At 46.4% G+C, this 26,680-nt stretch overlaps 1 protein-coding gene across 1 annotated transcript in view; it reads right to left on the minus strand.

The window, feature by feature from the left end:
• The window catches only part of PKP2 (plakophilin 2), a 107,023-nt gene that overhangs the window by 69,832 nt on the left and 10,511 nt on the right, over positions 1–26,680 (minus strand). The window contains exons 2-3 of the mRNA XM_029047219.2: positions 4,275–4,387; positions 2,235–2,920 (exon numbers count right to left, since the gene is read on the minus strand). Of these exons, the coding sequence (XP_028903052.1) occupies positions 2,235–2,920; positions 4,275–4,387 (799 nt within the window). The remainder of the gene's footprint in view (positions 1–2,234; positions 2,921–4,274; positions 4,388–26,680) is intronic.

The following is a 26,680-nucleotide window of genomic DNA, read 5'->3' on the forward strand; positions in this document are numbered from 1 at the left end:
AAGCCCTCCTTTCCTCTTCTCCCACTCCCTTCTGCGTCACCCTGACTTGTTCCCTTTGTTCTTCCTCCCTTCCAGCCCCACAGCACATATGTACATATCTCTAATTTATTTATTTGTATTGATGTCTGCCTCCTCTAGACTTTAAGCTTGTTGTGGGCAGGGAATGTGTCTGTTTATGGTTGTACTGCACTCTCCCAAGTGCTTAGTAAAGTGCTCCACAAACAGTAAGCGCTCAATAAATACGACTGAATGAATGAAAGGTCCTCTGACTCCCAAGTCTGGGCGTAGCTGGTCGACTATGTCCTAGTTTGAGAGAAAAGTTCTCTTTCTCTCTTAGGTCACTGAGCCCCAGCGATTCAATAGTCAGAAGTAGGGGCGAGGCCGCAGGGCTTTCCTTAGGCCACAGGAGTGATAGTAATGTTATTTATCGCATGTCCATCCATTGCCATGCCCTGACCAAACTGATTAGGACAAAGAAATCAGGAGCTTACCCCTCTACCTGAGAGAAAAAGACAACAGAGTATTGGCAACTACAGTAACGCAAGTAAATAATAATAATAATGTTGGTATTTGTTAAGCACTTACAATGTGCCAGGCACTGTTGTAAGCACTGGGGTAGACACAGGGGAATCAGGTTGTCCCACGTGGGGCTCACAGTCTTCATCCCCATTTTACAGATGAGGTAACTGAGGCACCGAGAAATTAAGCGACTTGCCCAAAGTCACACAGCTGACAAGTGGCCGGGGCGGGATTCGAACCCATGACCTCTGACTCCAAAGCCCGTGCTCTTTCCACTGAGCCACAAGTAGGCCTATATCTGCCTCTAGATTGTTTTGGGCAGGGAATGTGTCTGTTTATTTCTGTAGTGTACTCTCCCAAGCGCTTAGTACAGTGCTCTGCACATGGTAAGTGCTCAGTAAATACAACTGAATATGCAAATGCAGAGGAAGGGCCAAAATGGGGCGTCAGGGTGTCTGCCGGGCTGATAGGACTGGGGCGATGTGAATTAACCAAGGAAGGCTTGCTGGAGGAGGTGGGGTTTGAAGTAGGTTGCGATCATGGGTTTGTCTGGGGGAGGGGATACCGGACTGGACAAAGGAGCGTGGACAAGGGGATGGAGGCAGGGGAGGAGTCCAGAGTGAAGTCCACTGAGAGGAATGTGGAGAACAGGGGGAAAAGTTGGAGAGTTGGAGTGGCAGAGGAGAGGTCATGTGGGCCTTTCTTTTTTGCTGAATGGCCATCATTTAATTCAGAGGCCTGAAAGGCAGGCGTCATTAATTCCTCCATTCGATCGTATTTATTAAGCACTTACTGGGTGCAGAGCTCTGTATTAAGCACTTGGGAGAGGATGCAAGTTAACAATAGACACATTCCCTGCCCACAACAAGTTTACAGTCTTAGAGGTATCCCAAAGCCCAGCCCTGTTTCCCAGGGGACAAACAATTCAGCTGGGCCACCAGCCAGCCAGTCAGTGGTATTTATTGAGTGTTTACTGTGTGCAGAGCACTTTACTAAGTGCTAACTTCCCTGTGCCTCAGTTATCTGTAGAATGGAGATTAAGACTGTGAGCCCCCACGTGGGACAACCTAATAACCTTGTATCTATCTCACTGCTTAGAACAGTGCTTGGCACATAGTAAGTGCTCAACAAATACCATCATTATTATCATTATTACAATATAACAGATACATTCCCTGCCCACAGAAAGCTTTCGGCAACAACTTGGAAATCCATTACTTTAATCACTTATCTTGGGAAAGCTATATCTAATAATAATAATAATAATAATTGTGGTTTTCTTATGCATTTACTTTGTGCCAGGCGCTGGGGTGGATACAAGGAAATCGGGTCAAACACAGTCCCTGTCCCACATGGGGCTCACAGTCTCAATCCCCATTTTCTAGAGGAGGTAACTGAGGCCCAGAAAAGTGAGGTGATTTGCCACAGGTCACACAGCAGACAAGTGGCAGAGCCAGGATTAGAAACCACAACCTTCTGAATCCCAGACCCGTGCTCTTCCCCAGCTCCCGTGTCTACCCCAGCTCCCCTGTGTCTCCCCCAGCGCTTAGAACAGTGCTCTGCACATAGTAAGCGCTTAACAAATACCAACATTATTATTAGGTCAGGCTGTATCTCCCCACGGAGAAGCACGACCACCCCCGGCCGCCCCCGTCCAAGGAACCGAAGGCGTTGGCCCCACAGGAGACCTGCGGCCCCAGGGGTGGGGAACTCACCCGTTTCCCACGACCCTTTCGGTCATCCCGCTTCCGCCTCCCGCGGCGGCCGCCTGGCCCACCGTCAGGTGCATCCTCTTCCCGCCGGCCTCCGCGCAGTACCCGGAAGACGTTTCCCTGAGCGTGCAGGTGTCGTGGCCGGAATTCTGGTGCCAGGCGAACCTGGAGGAGGACCTGTTCTGGAAGCCCGTCTGGAAGACGCCCGGCGGTCTGACGGGGCCCGCCCCGGCCCCGGCCGACGACACGTAGTTCTCCTTCTCCACCAGGTTGCCCATGCTCCGGCTGGTCCCGGGGTAGGCGAGCCCGAGGGGGCTGTTGGGGACGCTGTCGAACACGCCATCCACGGCGACCTCCGCCCCGTGGCACCGGGAGAAGGTGTCGTAACAGGGCCGTCTGGGGTCGGGCCGCGGGTGACGGAAGCTGACGATCTCCGAGCGGGCATAGCGGGGAGGGAAGAGGACGGGGGGTCTCCTGTTATCTTGAGGCCGCGGGAGCGTTCCCGGGGCGTTCCTGTGCCCGGAGTAATACTCGCTTTGAGCGTAGTAAACCTTCCCGGGGCTGCTCCCCGGGGTCAGCTCCAGTCTCCGCAGGGGTTGTCTTACCAACCTGTCTTCCGCCGACCTGTACGTATTGTACTGAGAGGCTCCTCTCCCCCAACGAATGTCAGAGTTGGCGGGTGTGCCTGCCTGGACGACAGAGATCAGAGATTCAGACGAACCGCAAGTCAACGTCTACCTCGTTGGAGAACGTAACGGCGCCAGGACTGTTAGACTGTCAGCCCATGGAAGGTGGGGAATGGGTTCTGTTATACTGTTCTATTATAATAATAACGTTGGTATCTGTTAAGTGCTTACTATGTGCAGAGCACTGCTCTAAGCACTGGGGTAGATACAGGGAAATCAGGTTGTCCCACCTGAGGCTCACAGTCTTAATCCCCATTTTACAGATGAGGTAACTGAGGCATAGAGAAGTTAAGTGACTTGCCCACAGTCACCCAGCTGACGAGTGGCGGAGCTGGGATTCGAACCCATGCCATCTGACTCCCAAGCCCGTGCCCTTTCCACTGAGCCACGCTGCTTCTCTGTAATAATAATGTTGATATTTAAGCGCTTACTATGTGCCAAGCACTGTTCTACGCGCTGGGGGAGATACAAGGTGGTCAGGTTGTCCCACGGGGGGCTCACAGTCTTAATCCCCATTTTACAGATGAGGTAAAATAACTGTGGTGTTTGTTAAACCTCTGTACTAAACGCTGGGGTGGATACAAGCAAATTGGGTTGGATACAGTCCCTGTCCCTCAAGGGGCCTGTGGTCTTAAACCCCATTTAGCAGATGAGGTAACTAAGTAGTAAGGGTTCTAATCCCAGCTCTGCCACTTGTCTGCTGCGTGACCCCAGGCAGGTCGCTTCACTTCTCTGGGCTTCAGTTCCCTCATCTGTAAAATAGGGATTGAGGGATGTGAGCCCCATATGGGACAGGGACTGTGTCCAACCCGATTTGCTTGGGTCCACCCCAGTGCTTAGTACAGTGCCTGGCACACAGTAAGCACTTAAAACCACAGTTATTATTAACTTAATAAGGCTTTGAAGGTGGGGAGAGTAGTCGTCTGGCATATTTGGAGGGGGAAGGAGTTTCAGGCCAGAGGGAGGACATAGGCAAGGAGTCAGAGATGAGATAGACCAGATCGAGGCACAGTGACGACGATCATCCTGACACTAGAGGAGCAAAGGGTGCTGAGAGATCGGTGAGGTAAGGTAGGAGAGACAGGAGCAGGGGATGTGTCTGTTTATTGTTGCAATGTCCTCTCCCAAGCGCTTAATACAGTGCTCTGCACACAGTAAGCGCTCAAAAAATACGACCGAATGAATGAATGAGACCCACAAGTGGGATTTATAGTCTCCCGGTTTTCCACAGGACCTACACAAAGGGAAGATTATATAGCTCATCTAGGAGTCGTCTGGGCTCGGGGAAACGGAACATGGCGTTTGACGGCAGCCCGCAGGACACGCACTGGGAAATGTGTCCATATGCTTTGCTCACCTTTATAAAGTCGTAATTCTTGCCACCAGCTGCGTTTCCTACAGCAAAGTCATTTTCTACCCAATCGAGGTTGTAGACGTATTCTGGGACACTGCTAGTCCGATGCAGATTCCCTGTAATCGAGTAGTAAAATAAATTAGACCATAAAGAGGAAATGATTTTAAAAGTCCATAAAAGGAAAGCTGATGGGGACAGAGTTCAAGTCACTGGGCCCAGCCACGGGCAAGAACCGAGTTTGGAGTGAACAGAGCGGAAGCCCAAGGTCACGGGTTCTAACGCCGACTTCGCCGCTTGTCTGCTGCGTGACCTTGGGCAACTCACTTCGCTTCTCTTGGAGAGGCAGCGTGGCTCAGTGGAAAGAGCCCGGGCTTTGGAGTTGGAGGTCATGGGTTCGAATCCTGGCTCTGCCACTTGTCAGCTGTGTGACTGTGTGTGGGCGAGTCACTTCACTTCTCTGTGCCTCAGTTACCCATCTGTAAAATGGGGATTAAGATTGTGAGCCCCACGTGGGACAACCTCATTCCCGTGTCTACCCCTGCGCTTAGAACAGTGCTCTGCACATAGTAAGCGTTTAACAAATACCAACATTATTATTCTCTAGGCCTCAGTTCCCTCATCTGGAAAATGGGGACTGAGACCGTGAGCCCCACGTGGAGCAGGGACTGCATCCAAACAGATTTGCTTGTATCCACCCCAGTGCTTATTACAGTGCCTGGCACATAGGAAGCGCTTAACAAATACCACAATTTCTTTATTTTTAGAAGCAGCAATAGAGGGTATATGTTTTGAGTTAAGAGTTCAGCAACTGCAGACACTTTTCAACCACAAAGCACCTGGATAACTGAATTGCCAGGTAAGGAAGTTGACTCAGGGTTGCTTAAATCGGATAGATCTGTGGGGCCAAGAATGAGGCAGATCAGCAGGGTCAAGAACAAGGTGGTTCAAATAGAAAAAAGAACAATAAGATAATCAGCAGAACAACACTGAGATAGGGCAGAAAGGCGAGCCCACTTCAGAGCACCGGCTTGGGAGTCAGAGGACCTGGGTTCTCATCCCACCTCTGCCACTTGTTTGCTGTGTGACATTGGGCAAGCCACTTCTCTGTGCCTCAGTTATCTCATCTGTAAAATGGGGATTAAGACTGTGCGCCCCACATGGGGCAACCTGATTTCTTTGTATCTACCCCAGTTCTTAGAACAGTGCTTGGCACCTCATAAGCCCTTAGTAAATCATTTTTTAGCAGTAAGAACAGTGCTCAGCACTTAGAATAGTGCTTGACACATAGTAAGTGCTTAACAAATTTGTACAAATCCGATTTGTACATTCCAAGCGCTTAGTACAGTGCTCTGCACATAGTAAGTACTCAGTAAATACTACTGAATGAACAAATACCATCATTATTTAAAGCTAACAACATGCAGTCAATATGATGTCTTTGTTGTGAGGCATCTAAGCATCCACTCTGCTTACAAATTGCTTTTTCTCCTCTTAGAGGAGCGTTGACCAAGACCAGCTTGAATTTAATGCTGCTTGAGAAGATGATAATTACGGTATTTATTAAGCGCTGATTGTGTGTCAAGGCACTGGGTTAAATGCTGGGGTAAGCATGAAATAATCCCATTGGATCCACTCAGGCCTCACATTACTTGTTCCCCATTTTATGGATGAGGGAACGGAGGCACAGAGAGGTCGAGTGATTTGCCCAAGGCCACACTGGGGAGCCCAGCGGAAGAGCTGGGATTGGAACGTGGGGTTTCCTGACTCCAAGCCCCACACTCTTTCTACCAGGCCACGTTTCTTACTCCAGGAAAAATAAAAAAGGGTGAAGGGTGGGGTTGGAACAAATAGTTGGGGTTTTTGAGGGCTACCTCTGCAAATGCAGTCCCTGACCCCATTTGTCTTCACCTTAAATGGGGAGAGTTCATTCACCCATTCAATCGTATTTATTGAGCACTTACTGTGTGCAGAGCACTGTACTAAGCATCTGGGAGAGTATAATACAACAATAAAGGGACTCATTCGCTAGCCACAAGAGGCTTACAGTCTAGAGAATTAAAACTGGCTGTCCTCTGTACCTTAATATCTGACTACAGAAATCTCTCTCTTTCTCTCTCTCTCACAGCCCCAGCCCACTCCCCTCTGCCACTAAACACATTTTATTCTGATGCAACATTTCACCTCTTCTAGGAAAATATGAATACTCTGTTATTTCAACTAAAATAATCAAGATTCCACAAAAACCTGTTTTAATCATCTCTTGATAAACCCAAGGGATTTCTCATCAGAGGCTCTGAATCAGTCATAAATATCAACGGAAGGAACGTGTTCCATAGCACTTACGAATACATCTTCAAGTTATATAATTACCTATTAATTCAGATTAATATTTGTGTCCCCCTCTAGACTGCAAGCTAGTCAAGGGCAGGGAACATGTGTGCTAATTCTGTTGTATTGTACTCTCCCAAGCACTTACTGCAATACTCATAGTAAGCTGGGTTTCGGAGTCAGAGGTCATGGGTTCGACTCCTGGCTCTGTCACTTGTCAGCTGTATGACTGTGGGCAAGTCACTTAACTTCTCTGTGCCTCAGTTACCCCATCTGTAAAATGGGGATTGACCGTGAGCCTCACGTGGGACAATCTGATTACCCTGTATCTACCCCAGCACTTAGAACAGTGCTCTGCACATAGTAAGCGCTTAACAAATACCAACATTATTATTAAGCATTCGATAAATACGATTGATTCAAGAGGTGGTGTGATTCCAGTGGGGAAGAGATTCAGGGCTAGACAGACCTCCTTGAAACCAAGCACTTCTAGATATCACTGGGAGACGTTCTAAGCTTTGGGCAAGTCACCACAACATCACTGGAGAGCGGTAATGATGCCAGACTCACCCCACACAAGGAGGGAATCCTGAAGAGATTGACATTTCAACACCCTGTCTACTCCTGAAGATTAGGTTCCAGGAGGAGATTCTATTACTCAACGACCAGGAAAGAAAGGATGAGAAAGAGTGTGGCCAAGGGGAAGAGCATGGGCTTGGGAGGCAGAGGACCTGGGTTCTAATCCGACTCCTCCACTTGTCTGCTGTGTGACCCTGGGCAAGTCATTTCACTGTTCTGTGCCTCAGCTCCCTCATCTGCAAAATGGGGATTCTCCCTCCTACTTAGACTGTGAATCCCCCACGGGACCTGATTATCTTGCATTTTACCCAGCACTTATTACAGTGCTTGGCACATAGGAAGCACTTAACCAATGCCACAATTATTATTCGTGCCTTCCCCTATTTCATAATGAGTTAGATGAACAAGGACGGGGGAAGCTAAATGAAATTCTGTGTGTTGTCAAGGTAGTTTTCATGTAGAATCACAGTTCTTAAAATTATCTTTTTGGATGGTAGACCTCATTTAACGGGGTGATTCCTTAAAGTGATCCCTTTTTCGATGACTAACGTTGTTATTAATAACACTGCAGATCAAAGGCTTCCCCCTACATCATTACCGCATTCCTGAAATGTAGGAACGGCTGTTATTATCTCTATTTTACAAAGGTTCGGAGGGGTTGAGAGACTTGCCCAAGATCAGTTAAATGAATAGCAGTCAATTAACAGGACAGCCAAGCTTAGAAGCGTGGTGCGATGGGAGAGCCACGGTCCTGAAAGCCGGAGGTCCCGGGTTCAAGTTCCAGTGCTGAAACCCCTCCCCTGTGTGCCCCTGGACAAGCTACTTAACCTCCTCGTGATTCAGTTTCCCCACCTGGAAATTGGGGATAATAATACCTGAACCCTACCTTGCAAAGGTGTTGCGAGGACTAAATAATTAACAGAAGGTACTTAATAAGAGCACCAATTAGAAACACTTTTTAGAGAAGCAGCATGGACTAGTGGATAGAGCATGGGCCTGGGAATCAGAAGGTGCTGGGTTCTAATCTCCTCTCCACCATTTGTCTGCTATGTGACCTTGGACAAGTCAGTTCACTTCTCTGTGCCTCAGTTACCTCATCTGTAAAATGTGCATTAAGATTGGGAGCTCCATGTGGGACAGGGACTGTGTCCACCCCAACTGATTTGTATTTAAAAATAATAATAATGTTGGTATTTGTTAAGCGCTTACTACGTGCAGAGCACTGTTCTAAGCATTGGGGTAGATACAGGGGAATGAGGTTGTCCCACGTGAGGTTCACAGTCTTCACCTCCATTTTACAGATCAGGGAACTGAGGCACAGAGAAGTGAAGTGACTTGCCCACAGTCACACAGCTGACAAGAGGCAGAAGCACTTAACATATACTGTAACTATTATTCTTATAGAACTCTGGTCTTTTTAAATCCACATTGGCTCATACTCTTTCCACCAGTATATCAGCGCTTAATATAATACCTGGCACATAGTAAGCGCTTAACAAATGCCACAATTATCATTAGTATTATAAACCGGATATGCTACCAGATACACTTTCAGATATGAAGATCAGACAATAATAATTCTCTTCTCATAATCTAGCTGGGCCCCTGTGATACTCCTTGAGAATGAACTTATTATTCTGCACATAAACGCACATGTGAGAATAATGGCTCTTATTCATTCATTCATTCATTCATTCATTCATTCAATCATATTTATTAAGCACTTACTGTGTGCAGAGCACTCTATTCTACTGTGAAGATGAAGGAAATCCAGAAAGCGAAGTCTGTCCTAGGTCCACAATGACTCAATGGTGTATGGTAACCAAATCTAAGATTACTCTCCTCTTTAACAATGTGCAGCTAGGCTACAAAAACGTCAGCAACTCAAGGTCCCAACATATTAGTTATAGTGTTCGTAAAGGGCTCACTATGTGCCGAGCACTGTTCTAAGCTCTGGGCAAGATACGAGGCAATCAGGTTGTCCCACGTGAAGCTCAAGGTCCTCATCCCCATTTTACAGATGAGGTAACGGAGGCACAGAGAAGTGAACTGGCTTGCCCAAGGCCACACATATTGTATTGCACTTCCCCAAGTGCTCTGCACACAGTAGGTGCTCAATAAATACCACTGATCGATTGATGACTGAGAGGCAGGCCACTCCACGAGAAGTCCAAGAGGGCACGTGGTTCCAAGACCAATCACCGTACCATAAGATAAAGCTGAATTTGGGAAGGCATTTGTGACTTTGAACTTGGGTAGGAGGATTGCCAGGACAAGCTTTGGCTTCAGAGTGCCTGAAGATTTGTTCCAGTGAAGGCACAACTCCTGCTCCGCTAGACTGGATTTTCAGCAGGAGGGCAGAGAGACCATGAAGCAAGACTACTCCAACTGGGATGGAGATGTGGGCTCACTCTGTAACCCATTGTGGAGAAGGAGAAGACCCTCAGGGCCCCCGGCCAGGCTGGAGACAATCACTTTCCCCGTCCATTCAAAGCCTCACTGCAGGCACATCTCCTCCAAGAGGCCTTCCCTGACTAAACTTTCCTTTCCTTTTCTCCCTCTCCTTTCGGCGTTTCCCTGACTTGCTCCCTTCAGTCATTCCCTGCTCCCAGCCCCACAGCACTTATGTCCATTTATTATATGTCCATTTATTTATTCACATTGATGCCTGTCTCCTCCTCTAGGCTGAAAACTCATTAGGGGCAGGGAATGTGTCCGTTTACTGTTGCATTGTACTCTCCCAAGTGTGCTCTGCACACAGTAAGCGCTCCATAAATATAGTTGAATAAACGAATGTTAGCCAACTTTCTCCTTCCTGGCCTCTGGCCTTGCCAGCTTGCTGTTGGAGCCCACTGGCCAATGCCAATAGGAGGAAACTAGTCTCTGAATCACCACGGACTCCCCAGTCCAAGTGGTTCAGTGTAAACGGCACGGGCTTGGGAATCAGAGGTTGTGGGTTCTGATCCCGGCTCTGTCACTTGTCAGCTGTGTGTCTTTGGGCTAAGCCACATAACTTCTCTACGTCTCAGTTACCTCATCTGTAAATGGGGATTAAGACTGTGAGCCCCACGTGGGACAACGTGATTATGTTGTATTTCCCCCAGCATTTGGAACAGTGCTTGGCACATAGTAAGTGCTTAACAAATACCATCACTATTATTATTATAAACAGCAAAGCAAAAATCCTGCCGCAAAAAAGAACAAAAACATCCACTTTTTTTCTTTAAAGGTATTTGCATCCTTTTCTCTATCTCTCTGTTTTTTACAGTGGTATTTGTAAAGCTCTTACTATGGGCCAGGCACTGTTCGAAGCACTGGATAGATACAAGGTAATCCGGTTGGAGACAGTCCCTGTCCCATATGAGGCTCACAGCTTTACTCTCCATTTTACAGATGAGGTAACTGAAGCACAGAAGTGAAGTGACTTGCCCAAGGTCCCACAGCAGACAAGTGGCAGAGCCGGGGTTAGAACCTAGGTCCTTCGGCCCCTCAGGCCCGTGCTTTATGAAGCAGCGTGGCCTAGCGGCAATTGCATGGGCTTGGGTGTCAGAGGACATGGGTTCTAATCCCAGTTCTGACACTTGTCTGCTGAGTGACGGTGGGCAAGTCACCACTTCTCTGTGCCTCAGTTACCCCATCTGTAAAATGGGGATTAATAATGTTGGTATTTGTTAAGCGCTTACTATGTGCAGAGCATTGTTCTAATCGCTGGGGTAGATACAGGGTAATCAGGTTGTCCCACGTGAGGCTCAGTTAATCCCCATTTTACAGATGAGATAACTGAGGCACAGAGAAGTTAAGTGTCTTGCCCACAGTCACACAGCTGACAAGTGGTAGATCTGGGATATGAACCCATGACCTCTAGACTCCCAAGCCTGGGCTCTTTTCACTGAGCCACGCTGCTTCTCTGATTAAGACTGTGCGCTCCATGAGGGACAACCTGATTACCTTTTATTTACCAGCAAGTAGAAAAGTGCTTGGCACGTAGCATCCGCTTCACAAACACCATCAGTCGTATTATTTATTAATCACTAGGGGTCACGCCGCATCTGTTATTTGTGCTCCATTCTACACGGTTCTGCCTTACCCCCACTGCTCTTTTGCTCTGCCATTTTTTGGAGGAGACAAAGGGAGGGTGGAGATGACTATAATTTGAAATGCAATTTGGGGGGATATAGTTCGACCTAATCAGTACGAATACTTGCTATCGATCTTGGCTCCTTAGGATGACTCGATGTCACACTTACATCCCCTCGAAAGAATTACAGGCTCTCTCTCACCCACCCCCCCCAATCCCATTGCTCTCAGAGTTTTGAATATAAAGAAATCAATCAACGGTATTTACCAAGCACTCGCTGGGTGGTAGATTGCAATACAGCTGAGTTGGCAGACAAGACCCCCCCCTTCCGCCGTCCTCAGGGCGCTTAGAATACAAACAGGATACGGTGCCTGGACACCACTAATTGTCAGAATTTATGATCACCTTAGTTAAGAAAATTCACTCTAGTTTTGAAACTTTTACTTATCCTGTTTTTCTTATTCAAAAATGGGACCATCAGGCAAAGGTTCTAACTCTGTGGAGGTGACGGGAATCTACGCATATACCATCGTGATATTTGTTAAGCGTTTACTGTGTGCCAGGCTCTGTACTAAGCGCTGAGGTGGATACAAGAAAATCGGTTGGACACAGTCCCTGTCCCATGTGGGGCTCACAGTCTCAATCCCCATTTTACAGAGAGGTAGAAAGAAGTGAAGTGACTCAACCAAGATCACACAGCAGGCAAGTGGCAGAGCTGGGATCAGAAGCCACAAAGCTCTCAGTTTGGTCTGGCAGCTTTTTGTGCAAGGCAGAAAGTCCTTTCCTTTCCTTGCAGCCAGAGAGAAGTTAGAACTGGAGCCAAGATATTCACTGCTACTTCTTGCCCAGCCCTGGAGCCCGCAGAGCTGAGCCAAAATTCCCTCTCGGCCTCTTGCTCTCTTTCTTTTTTTAAAAAAAAATGGTATTTGTTAAGCACTCACTATGTGGCAGGCACTGTTCTAAGCACTGGGGTAGATATGAGTTTATCAGGTTGGACACAGTCCATGTCCCACAGACGGCTCACTGACTTATTCCCCATTTTACAGATGAGGTAACTGAGACACAGGGAAGTGAAGTGACTTACCCAAGGTCACACAACAGACAGTGGCAGAGGCCTGAGCTTTAACCACTAGGCCATGCTCCTTCCCCTCTCCCCCTGTTTCTTTCCCCCTCTCATTTATTCCTCTTCCCTCCAACTTCATTCACCGTGGCCCCTCCCCCGAGTGCTTCCACCCCAAGTTCCCCGGATACTCACAAGGAAAACTTTGCACCTCTGAGCATGAATGAAGTCCATTATAAATGCACTTAGATACCCATCCTAAATGGTTTTCTACTTCTAAAAAATTATGAGGCATTGAGAACCTAATCCCTCATTACCACTGACCCAGTGGCTTCATTGTTTTCCAAAATGTAGATTTTTCCATGAACTCACCTTCCGTGTTTAACCTGGCTCTGCTCTTTATTACAAGTATATAGCCTCTGAGCCAGTGACTCCCAAGTGTTTCCTTCCAAGAGCTCCCCTACCAGGGATCAGTGTGGGAATCACTGATCTGGCCTTTTGATTTTTGGCAAATGAGTTCCTCTAAACCCAGCCCTCATACTTAAGATGTTTACAATATCTCCAACTCCAATAATATGCTCTTTCTCCCTTTTGCCTCTCTACTTCCTCCCCCTTGCAAATAGTACACTGCCAGTTCTTCTTTTCCCTCCAAGAGTGATTTTTTAATAATTCTCACATCATTCATGTTCTGATTGCTTCCTTCAGCTATTTTTCCCTTAAGGCCCCCTGAATTAACCCTAATGTCTCAATTTCCACTTTAGGGCCATACTTTCAGTTTTGATAAAAACTCAGATTGTGCCACAACTTAAAAATAATAATAATTAAGGTATCTGTTAAGTGCTTACTATGTGTACTAAGAGCTGGGGTAGATACAAGGAAACTGGGTTGGACACAGTCCCTGCCCCATGCGGGGCTCACAGTCTCAGATGAGCCATATCGGATTTCTTTCTGCAAATTTTCACTATACCTGATCTAAGGCTTCATAAATTGATTGACTTTAAGGTGATCTGTTGGCCAATGCTACTAGATTTTTAGTATTGCTCTACAACTACCGGATTCTGTAAATGTTTCTCTAAACAAAACATTCACTCCATTATTATATTTTTAGAAATCATCTTAAGCATATTATTATTATCATTATGTTATTTGTTAATAGCTCACTATGTGTCAAGCACTGTACTAAGAATTGGTGTATAAACAAGTTTATTAGGACAGAATCAGGCCCTGTCCCCCACGGGGTTCAGTCTAAGTGTGGGCGAGGGGGGGGCGTATGAAATAACTATATCGGGAAAACAATTATTCTTTTGCTAATTCTGAAAGCCTGAGGCAATTCACAATCTCTGTTGCCCGTGATTCACCATTTTTGTTAAGTGGCAAAAGGGTGAATATAAGAAAGCGTGGCTTGTAAAAAAAAAAAAAACAAACACGTGAGATACTTTCATATGTCAAAACTACTTTGGGATATTCAGTTTTTGCTGAATTCTTACCTTCTACATCTGTATTCAATTATATGCTCATACTTGAATGGTTTAGGAAAATATTTCTTGAAATTTTAACCTGAAGCTTCTGAGATTTTGCTTTTTGATTATTATCAAAAATACATTCCTCATTCACTGAAACCTAATAACGTTACTTAATAAGCTAGACTATTATAAGCAAATTGGAAGCAAATTGTGAGTAGAAAATCATTTTAATCATCCAGAAATACCATCTCTCCCTAGGCAAATGCATCCTTGGGGCACAGAGAATATAACTGTTTAACTTGTATGTCTTCCCATTTTTGTAATAAAGAAAAAAGTTCACTATCTGAGTACTAGACCCCTGTGAAGTCAAGAACTCTTTGAATTATCTGACTAGTGTACAGTTCCTTTTGATCCCAAAGTCCGAAATCGGTGCCATTTGATTTCCCCTTAGAAGTAACCAGCCGTTTTTTCCCCCGGCCTTGGTATTTGTTAAACACTTACTAGGTGTCAAGTACTGTTCTAAACGCTGGGGTAGATAAAAGTTTTATCAAGTTGGACAACAGTCCCTGTCCCACAAGGGCCTCACCCTCTAGGTACGAGGGAGTAGGATTGAATCCCCATTTTACAGATCAGGTAGCTGAGCCACAGAGAAGTTCACTGACTCACCCATGGTCACGCGACAAGCAGTTGGCAGATCCAGGATTAAAATTCATTCATTTATTCATTTGATCGTATTTATCGAGCGCTTATTGGGTTACAGAGCACTGTACTAAGCAGTTGGGAGAGTACTATATAACGATAGACACACCCCCTGAATACGGAGGCTTCCTGTCTAGAAGGGGAGATAGACGTTAATGTGAATAAATAAATGACAGATATGGACATAAGTGCTTTGGGGCTGGAAGGCTGTGGGGCTGGAAGGGGCGATGAACATAAGGAGCAAAGGGGAGTGGGAGAAGCAGAAAGGAGGGTTTAAGCAGGGAAAGCCTCTTGGAGGAGACATGAGAAATTAGAGAACAGAGGGAAGGCTTTGGTTGTGGTTGTCGGTCCCTTGTCAACCTGGGATAATCCCCCTTACAATCCTTCTTGAGAATCCTCCTTACAGCTACCCTGCCCCGCTCCCATTTTATCAGGTCTTCCCTTCAATCCCTGCTCCATTCCAGGAGGGGTGAGGAGACCAGGAGCAGCCAGGTTAGAATGTTAGAATGTCAACATCCTGCCACAGCCCAACCCTGTCACCACACCCTCTCCCATCCTCTGCCTGGGGCCACTGTAAATTCATTCAATCGTATTTATCGAGCGCTGACAATGTGCAGAGCACTGTACTACGCTCTCAGAAAGTAGGATTCGGCAACAGATAATAATAATGTTGGTATTTGTTAAGCGCTTACTATGTGCCGAGCACTGTTCTAAGCGCTGGGGTAGACACAGGTGAATCAGGTCGTCCCACGTGGGGCTCACAGTCTTCATCCCCATTTTACAGATGAGGGAACTGAGGCACCGAGAAGTTAAGTGACTTGTCCAAAGTCACACAGCTGCCAAGTGGCCGAGCCGGGATTCGAACCCATGACCTCTGACTCAGAGACAATCCCTACCCAACAACGGGGTCACCGTCTAGACAACGGGCTCACAGTGGGGACTGAGCTGTGAAGAGCCTCAAATTCCTCCCCTCGGGCCACAATATCCTATTGCTTTCATTGGATTTTTCACTGCCCTTGACTTTTAGGGTATTTTTGTGGTTGTGTTCTGTTTCATCTTTTCTTATGAGTGCCTCGCCAGACCCTCCCTTTCTTATTCTTAGATTGTGAGCTCTTTGGGAGCCAGGGAAGCAGCATGACTTAGTGGATAGAGCCCGGGGCCTGGGAGTCAGAAGGACCTGGGTTCTAATCGCGGCTTCGCCACGTGTCTGCTGTGTGGTCTTGGGCAAATCATTTCACTTCTCTGGGCCTGTTACCTCATCTGTAAAATGGGGATAAGACTGTGAGCCCTATATGAGACAAGGATTTTGTCCAACCCGATTACCTGGTATCTACCCCAGCTCTTAGAACAGTGATTGGCACCTAGTAAGTGCTTAATGAGTATAAGTGCTTAACGAGTACCATCATTCTTATTATTAGGGACACTGTGATTCTCATCTGTGCATGTTTTTTCTCAGCAGTTAGAAGAGGGGTTTGCACAGACAATTAATAGTCATACCACCCAATCCATTCTCACCTTCTCTAAAAACTTGTGCCCATTCTTCTTCCCTCTCAGACGGCCATCTTCAAAAGCTGATGGCCCCTTCCCCTCTGCCTTCAAAGACTCACAACTTTCCAATCATAAAAAGCCTTCTCTGGGCCCCACTGCACCATCCACCTATCACCCATCTCATTCCTTCCATCCTTATTCAAACATCTCAAATGGTTGTATGAACCTGCTGCCTCTCCTTCAAGACTCTCTACAATCTGCTTTCCGCTCTCTCCAAGGTCTCCAGTGACCTCCTCCTAGTTAAACGGAACAAACCCTACTCAATCCTAATCCTTCTCAACCCCTTGCCTGCCTTTAATATTGTCGACTACTTTCCTCTTTGGACACCCGATCTAATGTTGGATTTTCTGAAATAGGCCTCTCCTGGGCCTCCTCTTACTTCTCTGGCCAATGTTACTCGGTCTCACTGGAATTCGTCTGGTTCTCACTCCCCAACTGTGTGTATCCTTTAAGGGTAAATTCTGGGTCTCCTTCTGTTGTCAATCTACACCCACTGTCTTGAGAAACTCATCAGTGCTTAGTACAGTGCCTGGCACAAAGTAAGCGCTTAACAAATATTATCGCTTATCTGCTCCCTGGCTTCAGCGATCACCTCTGTGGGGCTATGTTCCAAATTTACCTTGTTAGTTAACTGAATTTACTGAGCACTTAGCTAGGTGCAGAGTAAGGTACTAAGCACTTGGGAGAATACGATTTAACAGACAGTAGACATGCTGTTTCCCACAAGGAGCTTACAGTCTAGAGGGGGAGACAGATATTAAAATAAATTACAGCTATGGGGCTAATTATGACTAATTACTTAAGTGCTATGGGGCTGAGGGTACAAATCCAAGTGTAAGGGTGATGCAAAAGGGAGATGGAGTAGGGGAAATAAAGGCTTGGGTCGGGAAAGGCTTCTTGGAGTCCTGACTTTTTTCTCCTTGGCAATCTCGCATTTCCTCCTGCCTTCAAGATCATCTATCTCTAACACCTCAAGAAGTCCAAAAGTGAATTCATGACCTCTAAATTCTCAACCTAACTCTCCCATTACAGTTGACACGGTAGCATTCCTCCCCCTCTCTTAAGCCCAAATGTTTGGTATCATCGATCGTTGTTATCATTATCCTTGACTTCTCCCTCTCTTTCCACCTTCCATATTCCACTAATTGCCAACTCCTGCTTCGTTGCAGAATCCACCCCTTCCTTTTATCCAAACAGCCACCATATTGGTACTAGCTGGTTACCACAACTAGCTGGTTGTGGGCAGGCAATGTGTCTGTTTACTCTTTTATTGTACTCTCCCAAGCACTTAATACAGTATTCTGCACACAGTAAGCACTTAAATACAATTGACTGATGGGAACAAGAACTTGCCATATTCTGGTCTGACTACTTCATCAGTGTCCTGGCTGACCTGCCTGTTTCTAGTGTCTCCCTTCTCTGGTCCAGACTACACTCCGCTGCCTGAATTATTTTTCTAAAATGATGTTCTCCAGGTACACAGGCCTACCGACTCTAACATACTGTACAATCCCAAGCTCTGCACCCAGTGAACGCTCAATAAATATGACTGACTGATTTCTCTGCACATGACTCCTGCTTTCACAAAGTCCTCCACTTGTTGTCCATTCATTCATTCAATCATATTTATTGAGCTCCTGTGTGTAGAGCACCGTACTCAGCAGTTGGAAAGTACAATTCTTCTTGCACTTTATGCACCCCTCTCTCAGACCCACAGCATTTATATCCAAATCTGTAATTTACTTACATTAACGAGTCTCCCCATGTAGATTGTAAGCCCACTGTGGCAGGGAACGTGTCTACTGTACTCACCCAAGTTCTTAGTACAGTGCTCTGCACACAGTAAGCTCTCAACAGATGATCGATTCCCATCAAGCAAAACTCGTGACGACTGATTTTGAAGGAGCTCGACCAGCAATCTCCTTCCTGTTTATCTACTCTCTTCTTCCACTACACCAGCTTGCCTTCTTCAGTCCTTTCAAGCTAACCTTCTCACTGTACTTGGTTCACAGTCTCTCCCGAATTGATCCTGTTGCTCACACCTTTTCCACTGCCTGGAGCCCTTCTGAAATCCCATTTCCTTCATTACACACAAAATGTTGTCCCATGTTATGCTGTAGCGTTTAATAAACTCGTCATAGGCAGGGATTGTGTCTAACAACTCTGTTATCTTGTACTCTCCCAAGCCTCTTGTACTCTCCCAAGCCCTTAGTACGTGTCTACACACGGTAAGCGCTCAATAGATACAATTGATTGATTAATGTCTCTCCCTCCCTTCAAAACCTTATTGAAGACACATCTCCTTCAGGAGGCCTTCTCTAAGCCCCCCTTTCCTCTTCTCCCACTCGGTTCTGCTTCACCTTGTCTTGCTCCCTTAATTATTCTCCCCTCAGCCCCAAGCACTTTTGTACATAGCTGTTATTTATTTATATTACGTCTGTCCCCCCTGCTCTATTATTATTATTATGATATTGTTAAGCATTTACTATGTGCCAAGCACTGGTCTAAGCACTGGGGTAGATACAAAGAAATCAGATTGTCCCATATGGGGCTCACAGTCTTAATCCCCATTTTACAAATGAGGTAACTGAGGGTCGGAATAGTAAAGTGACTTGCCCTAGGTCACACAGCAGACAAGTGGCAGAGCCGAGATTAGAACCCCTTTCCACTAAGCCACACTGCTCTTCTAGACCGTAAACTCATTGTGGGCAGGGAATGTGTCTGTTTATTGTTATATTGTAATCTCCTACGCACTCTGCACAATAGGAGCGCAATAAATATGATTGAATAAATGAATCCTGGGCACAGTTTTCTCTTTTGCCTCCTTGTGTCTCTTTCATACAAAGTCTTTGCTCCAAGAGGGTCACTTTCCTCTTGATGGCTGTTCACCCTGAAGGTCTTTCCTGACGAACTGACTCCCAGTTTTCAGCTGGGATGAGGCACTGACTGAGACTTTTGTTTTACCCTATTTTTTAAACACTTCTGTTGCTCTCCTTGCCCTCAGTTTCCCATATTCAGCACTTTGGGTATCCTGCTTAGTCTCATTCTCCTCACATGTCCCAATCAGCACAGCTGAATTACGTTGAGCATAGCTTCAGTGCTAGAAGACTGTGTTCCCGAACTTCATCGTTCATATCTTGCCATTTGATATCGGGTATGGCCCATCAATGACGTTGGTGGAACGACTTCTTGTAATTGTACTCTGCTCTTGACTCTCCCGTCTTTGACACCCTATGCTCATGCTGTCCCCCTGATCTGGAATTTCTCTCGCCCATATTTACCAGCCCTCACACCTCCCCATCTTCAAAATCCTCCATGACTAATCTTCTCTGATTAATTACCAATAGTTCAATAATAATAATATCTGTGGTATTTATTAAGCATTTACTATATGCCAGGCATTGCACTAAGAGCTGGGGTGGATTGAAGCAAATTGAGTTGGACACAGTCCCTGTGCCATTTTGGGCTCACAGTCTCAATACCCATTTTACAGATGACAGAGAAGTGAAGTGACTTCCCTAAGGTCACCCAGCAGACAAGTGGCGGAGTTGGAATTAGAACCTATGACCTTCTGATTCCCAGGTCTATGTTCTATCCATTACGCCAAGCCATACGAACCCAGGAGTCACATCGAGCACTTTGGTATTTATAAGCATTTTCAGCCTTTGCATATGGATGGATAGCCAACTGGACATTCAATTATTTGTCTGGATTTATTCTGACGTTTCTTCCTCTGGATTATCCACTCTACACCCGATTCGGCTCCAGCTTGGGCACCCCTGCTACACGTCCTCTGGGACAGTTGGAATTTGATCCATATTCCTTCTCTTCCTTTGCTGAAACGATCAAACCTTTGCCGCGGGAGGCTACAACCCCCGTTAATACTCAGGGCTCAAAATACGGAGGAACCACAGGACACGTTTCCCATTAGTCACCTCGATTCATGTCTTCACAGGAAAAAGGCAGAGCAGTTTGAAAAATAACAATATGAGGAAAATTCTGCCGGTTGCTTAAAGGCCGCTGCGGTTCAGGTGGGGTCTTCAGCAGAAGAAAGAGGGATGAGTAACTTAATAATAATAATGGTGTCATTTGGTAAGCGCTTACCGAGTGCCAGGCACTGTTCTAAATGCCGGGGTAGGTACAAATTAATTAGGTTGGACCCAGTCCCTGTCCCTCATGGGGCTCACAGTCTAAGTAGGAAGGAGAATAGGTATCCTCACTTAACAGTTGAGGAAACTGAGGCCCAGAGAAGTGAAGCGCCTTACCCAAGTTAACACAACAAGCGACTGGCAGAGCTGGGATTAGAACCCAGGTCCTTCTGACTCCCGGATGTGTGCTCTATAATAATAATAATGTTGGTATTTGTTAAGCGCTTATTATGTGCCGAGCACTGTTCTAAGCGCTGGGGTAGACATAGGGGAATCAGGTTGTCCCACGTGGGGCTCACAGTCTTCATCCCCATTTTACAGATGAGGGAACTGAGGAACAGAGAAGTTAAGTGACTTGCCCACAGTCACACAGCCGACAAGTGGCAGAGCTGGGATTCGAACTCATGAGCCCTGACTCCAAAACCCATGCTCTTTCCACTGAGCCACGCTGCTTCTCTATCCATTCGCCCACACCGCTTCACGCTATTCCTTGTGATGCAAGTGGCTCCCCTGCCCATGTGGGCCTGGTCTGGGGAAGGGTAGTGTGCCTGGCTTCACCCCCAGCTGTTTCGCAGCCCGCCGCCAATCACTTCCCACCCTCCAACTCCTCCCTTCCGCCTTCTGACGTCCCCCAGAGCATTTCCTCTACACCGTCGTCCCACCTCTCCCGGAACACCTCCTAAAAATAAGCAGCGTGGCTTAGTGGAAAAAGCCTGGGCTGGGGAGTCAGAGGATGTGGGTTCTAATCCTGGCTCTGCTACTTGTCAGCTGTGTGACCTCGGGCAAGTCACTTAACTTCTCTGTGCCTCAGTTACCTCATCTGTAAAATGGGACTGTGAGCCCCACGTGGGACAACCTAATTACCTTGTATTTACCTGATTATCCTGTAACAAGGCAGTTGTTACCTCGTACCCCAGGACTTACAACAGTGTGTGGCCCACTCTAACTAGAAGGGAGAACAGGCTTTTGAATCTCCATTTTAATAATAATGACAGTGATAACTGTGGTCTTTTTAAGTGCTTACTGTGTGATAAGTACTGTTCGAAGCACTGGGGTAGATAAGAGGTCATCAGGTTGGACACAGTCCCTGTCCCACATGAGATTCACAATCTTCAACTCCATTTTACGGGTGAGGGAACTGTGACCCAGAGAAGTGAAGGGACTTGTCCAAGGCCACACAGCAGATAAGTGGCAGAGCCAGGATTAAAACCCAGATCTTCCCACACCCGGGCCCATGCTCTTTCTGTTAATAATAATAATAATGTTGGTATTTGTTAAGCGCTTACTATGTGCCGAGCACTGTTCTAAGCGCTGGGGTAGACATAGGGGAATCAGGTTGTCCCACGTGGGGCTCACAGTCTTAATCCCCATTTTACAGATGAGGGAACTGAGGCACGGAGAAGTTAAGTGACTTGCCCACAGTCACACAGCCGACAAGTGGCAGAGCTGGGATTCGAACTCATGAGCCCTGACTCCAAAGCCCGTGCTCTTTCCACTGAGCCACGCTGCTTCTCCAGCGTACTTCTGTTAAATGACATTACTTCTCTCTGTGATCCTTCCTGCTTTAGCTGTCCTCCCAGTGCAGTATGAGAGTGAGCAGGAATGGGGGGCAAAAGTGGGTCTGTGGATCCAGCCAATAATGGTCCTCTGGGAAGAGGGGAGGGGGAAAAAGGAGAAGGAGAGGGCAAGGTAGAGAGGGGACAAGAAGACTAAGAAAAGGGAACCATTAAGGGGGGAAAAGAATGAGGGGAAAAAAGGGAGATGTGAGCCATTGGGGAGAGAAAGGGGATGACGTGAGAAGCAACGTGGCCTAGTGGAAAGAGCACAAGCCTAGTAGTCAGAGGGCCTAGGTTCTAAAGCACGAGAAGCAGCGTGGCGCAGTAGAAAGAGCACGGGCTTTGGAGTCAGGGCTCATGAGTTCGAATCCCAGCTCTGCCACTTGTCAGCTGTGTGACTGTGGGCAAGTCACTTAACTTCTCTGTGCCTCAGTTCCCTCATCTGTAAAATGGGGATGAAGACTGTGAGCCCCACGTGGGACAACCTGATTCCCCTGTGTTTACCCCAGCGCTTAGAACAGTGCTCTGCACATAGTAAGCCCTTAACAAATACCAACATTATTATTATTATTAAATCTGGCTCCGCCACTTGTCTGCTGTGCAAGTTAACTTCCCTGGGGCTCAGTTACCTCATCTGAAAAATGGGAATTGAGACTGTGAGCCCCATGTGGAACTCAAGCTGTGTCCAACCTGATTATCTTGTATCAACCCCAGCGCTTAGCACAGCGCCTGGCACACAGAAGTGCTTAACAAATGCCATTGAAAAAAATTAAAAGGTGAGGGGTAACCTTACAGAAAAATTGCTAGCCTGTGGCAATAAATAGTCTCTGATGGTGCCAGTGTATCTTAGGGTGATAGGGGTGAGAGAGAAGGACTCTGAAAAGGGCATTTGAACAGTAGGCTGTGTAGGTAAAGGAGCAGGCAAGAGATCAATAATAATAAAGATAATAACTGTGGTATTTGTTAAGCGCTTTTTGTGTGCCAGGCACTGTACTAAGCGCTGGGGTGGATACAAGCAAATCGGGTTGGACACAGGCCCTATCCCACATGAGGCTCCCAGTCTCAATCCCCATTTTACAGATGAGGTAACTGAGGTACAGAGAAATGAAGTGACCTTGAGCAAGCTGACAGGTGTCAGAGCCAGGATTAGAACCCATGATCTTCTGACTCAATAGGTGGGTGGGCATCAGTACAGGCAGAAGGAGAAGGAGGAAGTACATCACATGTCTTCATTTTAGTCGGGAAGCTCATCCTTCCAGGTTTCTAGACCCCAAAATTCCTCAAGAGGTCACATGTGAAGCGCTTGGTTCATGAAACTTCCTCTAGGTTGCAGGAAAACAAAAAGCCCCTTTGTTAGAAATCTCTGGTGAAGAACTTAATCCAAAAATTGGAAGCAAATCCAAAACAAATATGCCTCTGACTTAATGTGCTTCACTAAGCAGCGAGGCCTAGTGGATAGACACAGGCTTGGGAGTCAGAAGGATCTGGGTTCTAATCCCCACTCCGCCACTTGTCTGCTGGGTGACCTTGGGCAAATTACTTCACTTCTCTATGCCTCGGTTACCTCATCTGTAACTCGGGGATTAAGACTGTGAGTCCCACGTGGGACGGAGACTGATCAGCTTGTGTCTACCCAAGAGCTAGGAAGAGTTCTTGACACACACTATGCGCTTAACAAATACCATCATCATCATCCTCATTATCACAAGCACAAACACACAGAGAGCCAACAGGGACTGGGGTAACATTCTGGGATGTCATCAATCAATCAATCACATCTATTGACCACTTAGTATGGGCAGAGAGCTTGTCGCGGAGAAGCAGCACGGCTTAGTGGAAAGAACCCGGGCTTGGGAGTCAGAAATCATGGGTTCTAATCCCGGCTCCGCCGCCTGTCGGCTGTGTGATCTTGGGCAAGTCACTTAACTTCTCTGTGCCTCAGTTACCTCATCTGGAAAATGGGAATGAAGACTATGAGCCCTATGTGGGACAACCTGATGACCTCGTATATACCCCAGCGCTTAGAATGGTGCTTGGCACATAGTAAGCGCTTAACAAATACCAACATTATTATTATTACTAAGTGTTTGGTAGAGTACAACATAAGAGTTAGCAGACACATTCCCTGCCCAAGATGAGCTTATAGTCTAGAGGGGGAAGACAGACTGATATAAATATAAAAATGACGGGTATGATCATAAGTATTGTGGGACTGAGGGAAGGGTGAATAAAAGGTGCAGATCCAAGAGCAGTGGGGGACACAGAAGGGAGTGGGAGAAGAAGAATGAGGCCCTGGTTGGAGAAGGCCTCTTGGAGATGATGTGCCTCCAACCATTCAGTACAGTGCTCTGCACAGAGTAAGTGCTCAATAAATAAGATTGAATGAAATGCAACGGAATGAATAAGGCTTTGTGAGTGCTCCGCACACAGTAAGTGCTCAATAAATACAACTGAATGAATGAAGGCAGGAAGAGTGATTGTCTGTGGAGAAGAAGAGGGAGAAAGTTCCAGGCCAGAGGCAGGACGTGGGAATTTTGGCAGGCAGCGAGACAGACGAGATTGAGGTAGAGTGAGTAGGTTGGCATATATTATGGTTAGGCTTCTTTTCTAGGAACCTGACAGACTGTAGAAATGATCTGGATGATACCTCTTGAAATAGACTGGAAGCTCCTGGTGAGCAGAGATCCTGCCTAACAATTTTATTTGTACTGTTCTTCCCCAAGTGTTTAGTTACAGTTCAGCAAGGGGAGCAGAATGGCCTAGTAGGAAGAGCATGGGCCTGGGAGTCAAAGGACCTGGGTTCCAATGCTACTCCACCACTTACCTGTTGTGACCTTGGGCAAATCACTTAACATCTCTATGCCTCGGATAACTCATCTGTAAATTGGGAATTCAACACCGGGCCTCCCTCCTACTTAGACTGCGAGCCCCATGTGGCTCTGTGTTCAACCAGATTAACTCGTATCTACACCTGCAATTAGAACAGGGCTTGATACACAGGAAGGGCTTAAATAACGTAATTATGATTACTGTAGTGCTCTGCATACAGTAAGCGCTCAATAAATATGATGGGTTGCCTGTCTACTTGTTTTGTTTTGTTGTCTGCCTCCCCCTTCTAGACTGTGAGCTCGTTGTTGGGTAGGGATTGTCTCTATCTGTTGCCGAATCGTACTTCCCAAGCGCTTAGTACAGTGCTCTGCTCACAGTAAGCGCTCAACAAATACGATCAAATGAATGAATGAATTTACATTCTGGCATCGTATGGAAAGCCGCCACGACAGTCGGCCGTCACGGGGCTGGGGCGCGGCATTTGGGGGGCGGCGTTAGGTCCGTTCCCATCTGTGTCGAATTTTGGCTTCTCTCCTTTGGTAATTCTCCAGATAATGACATAGCCAGGGATCGGAGTGGCAAAGAGCTTCGGGTTCAGGTAGATGTGTTGACTCATCAGACGGTTATGGGAGCCTCAAGGTAAATTTTGGATACGAAGGAGAGACTGTTTGAATTACAAAGCTACAGCCTGATAGTCATCACCCTGAGGAGAGAAGAACTGAAAGCTTAACCTGAACCTTTCTCCATGAGCTGATAAGCACTTGTGCTGTACTCTCCCAAGCGCTTAGTACAGTGCTCTGCAAGAATAAGAGCTCAATAAATACCAGTGATTGATTGATTATGCTCCTCTAGACTGTAAGCTCCTTATGGGCAGGGAACTTGTCTACCAAATCTGTTATAATAATAATAATAATTATGTTGGTATTTGTTAAGCGCTTACTAAGTGGAGAGCACTGTTCTAAGCGCTGGGGTAGACACAGGGGAATCAGGTTGTCCCACGTGGGGCTCACAGTCTTCATCCCCATTTTATAGATTAGGTAACTGAGGCACAGAGAAGTTAAGTGACTTGCCCAGAGTCACACAGCTGACAAGTGGCAGAGCTGGGATTTCGAACCCATGACCTCTGACTCCCAAGCCCGGGCTCTTTCCACTGAGCCACGCTGCTTCTCTACCCCCTCTTAGTACAGTGCCCTGCACTCAATAAATACGATTGATTGTTGTTCCAATACCTCCATCTGTACTATCATACTGACATTTCAAAGGGCCTTTTTAAAATGGACAATTTTTTTGTCATGCATTATATAACCATGATACATTAAATACCTATCTACTGATTAGAAATGAAGTGAAAGTGAGAGTAAAGCTTTCAGTCACCCCAAACACACAATAGTCTAAAAATCGATATTTAAGGGAGTGTGACTTCACACCCTCTTGTACTCTCTCATTTGCTTAGCACAGTGCTCCACCGCCTTTATCTGTCTTTCCCCTGCCACTCCCCTCTCCAGATGGCAAGGGGAAAATCTTCAGGTCTGTCTGGGGTTTTCTTAGTACACTCAATCATAATTATTAAGTTTTTACTTTGTACAGAGCACTGTACTAAGCTCTTGGGAGAGTGCGGTATATCCGAATTGGTAGATACGTTCTCTGCCCACAAGGAATTTACCGTCTAGAAGGGGAGAAGGACTCTGTCACTTTGGGGTTCAGGCCTAATCTGGGGCTTCTTTCACCTCTGCCTTTGAAGAGTCAAAACCCACCGCTAGAGCTTTTGCCAACTGGTCTGCCGTTGACAGCATGGGGAAAGATGTTAATGATGTGGGGATCCTGAATGAAGGTGCATTCTTATGTGCACATGACAGGTGTGTGGAATGTGATTTTAGAAGTAAAATTATTTTTCACTTTGAATGATCAAAACGTTTTGAGGGGAGGAGCAGAGGTGAAGCAGGGTTGCTAAATATATGGCTTCTCCGGATTTGGGATAATTCAACACTTGGGTTGACAGAGGCACGTATACCTCTGAAAATTAGCCACCAGTGGGAAGTCATGGAAATCCTCTACTTTTTAATAGGAAAAGTGAAGATGACACTTGGTCATCTAATGGGAAACCAATGAAAACTGTGGTGT

Source organism: Ornithorhynchus anatinus, chromosome 2 (genome assembly GCF_004115215.2).
Source record: "Ornithorhynchus anatinus isolate Pmale09 chromosome 2, mOrnAna1.pri.v4, whole genome shotgun sequence".
Classification (NCBI taxonomy): Eukaryota; Metazoa; Chordata; class Mammalia; order Monotremata; family Ornithorhynchidae; genus Ornithorhynchus; species Ornithorhynchus anatinus.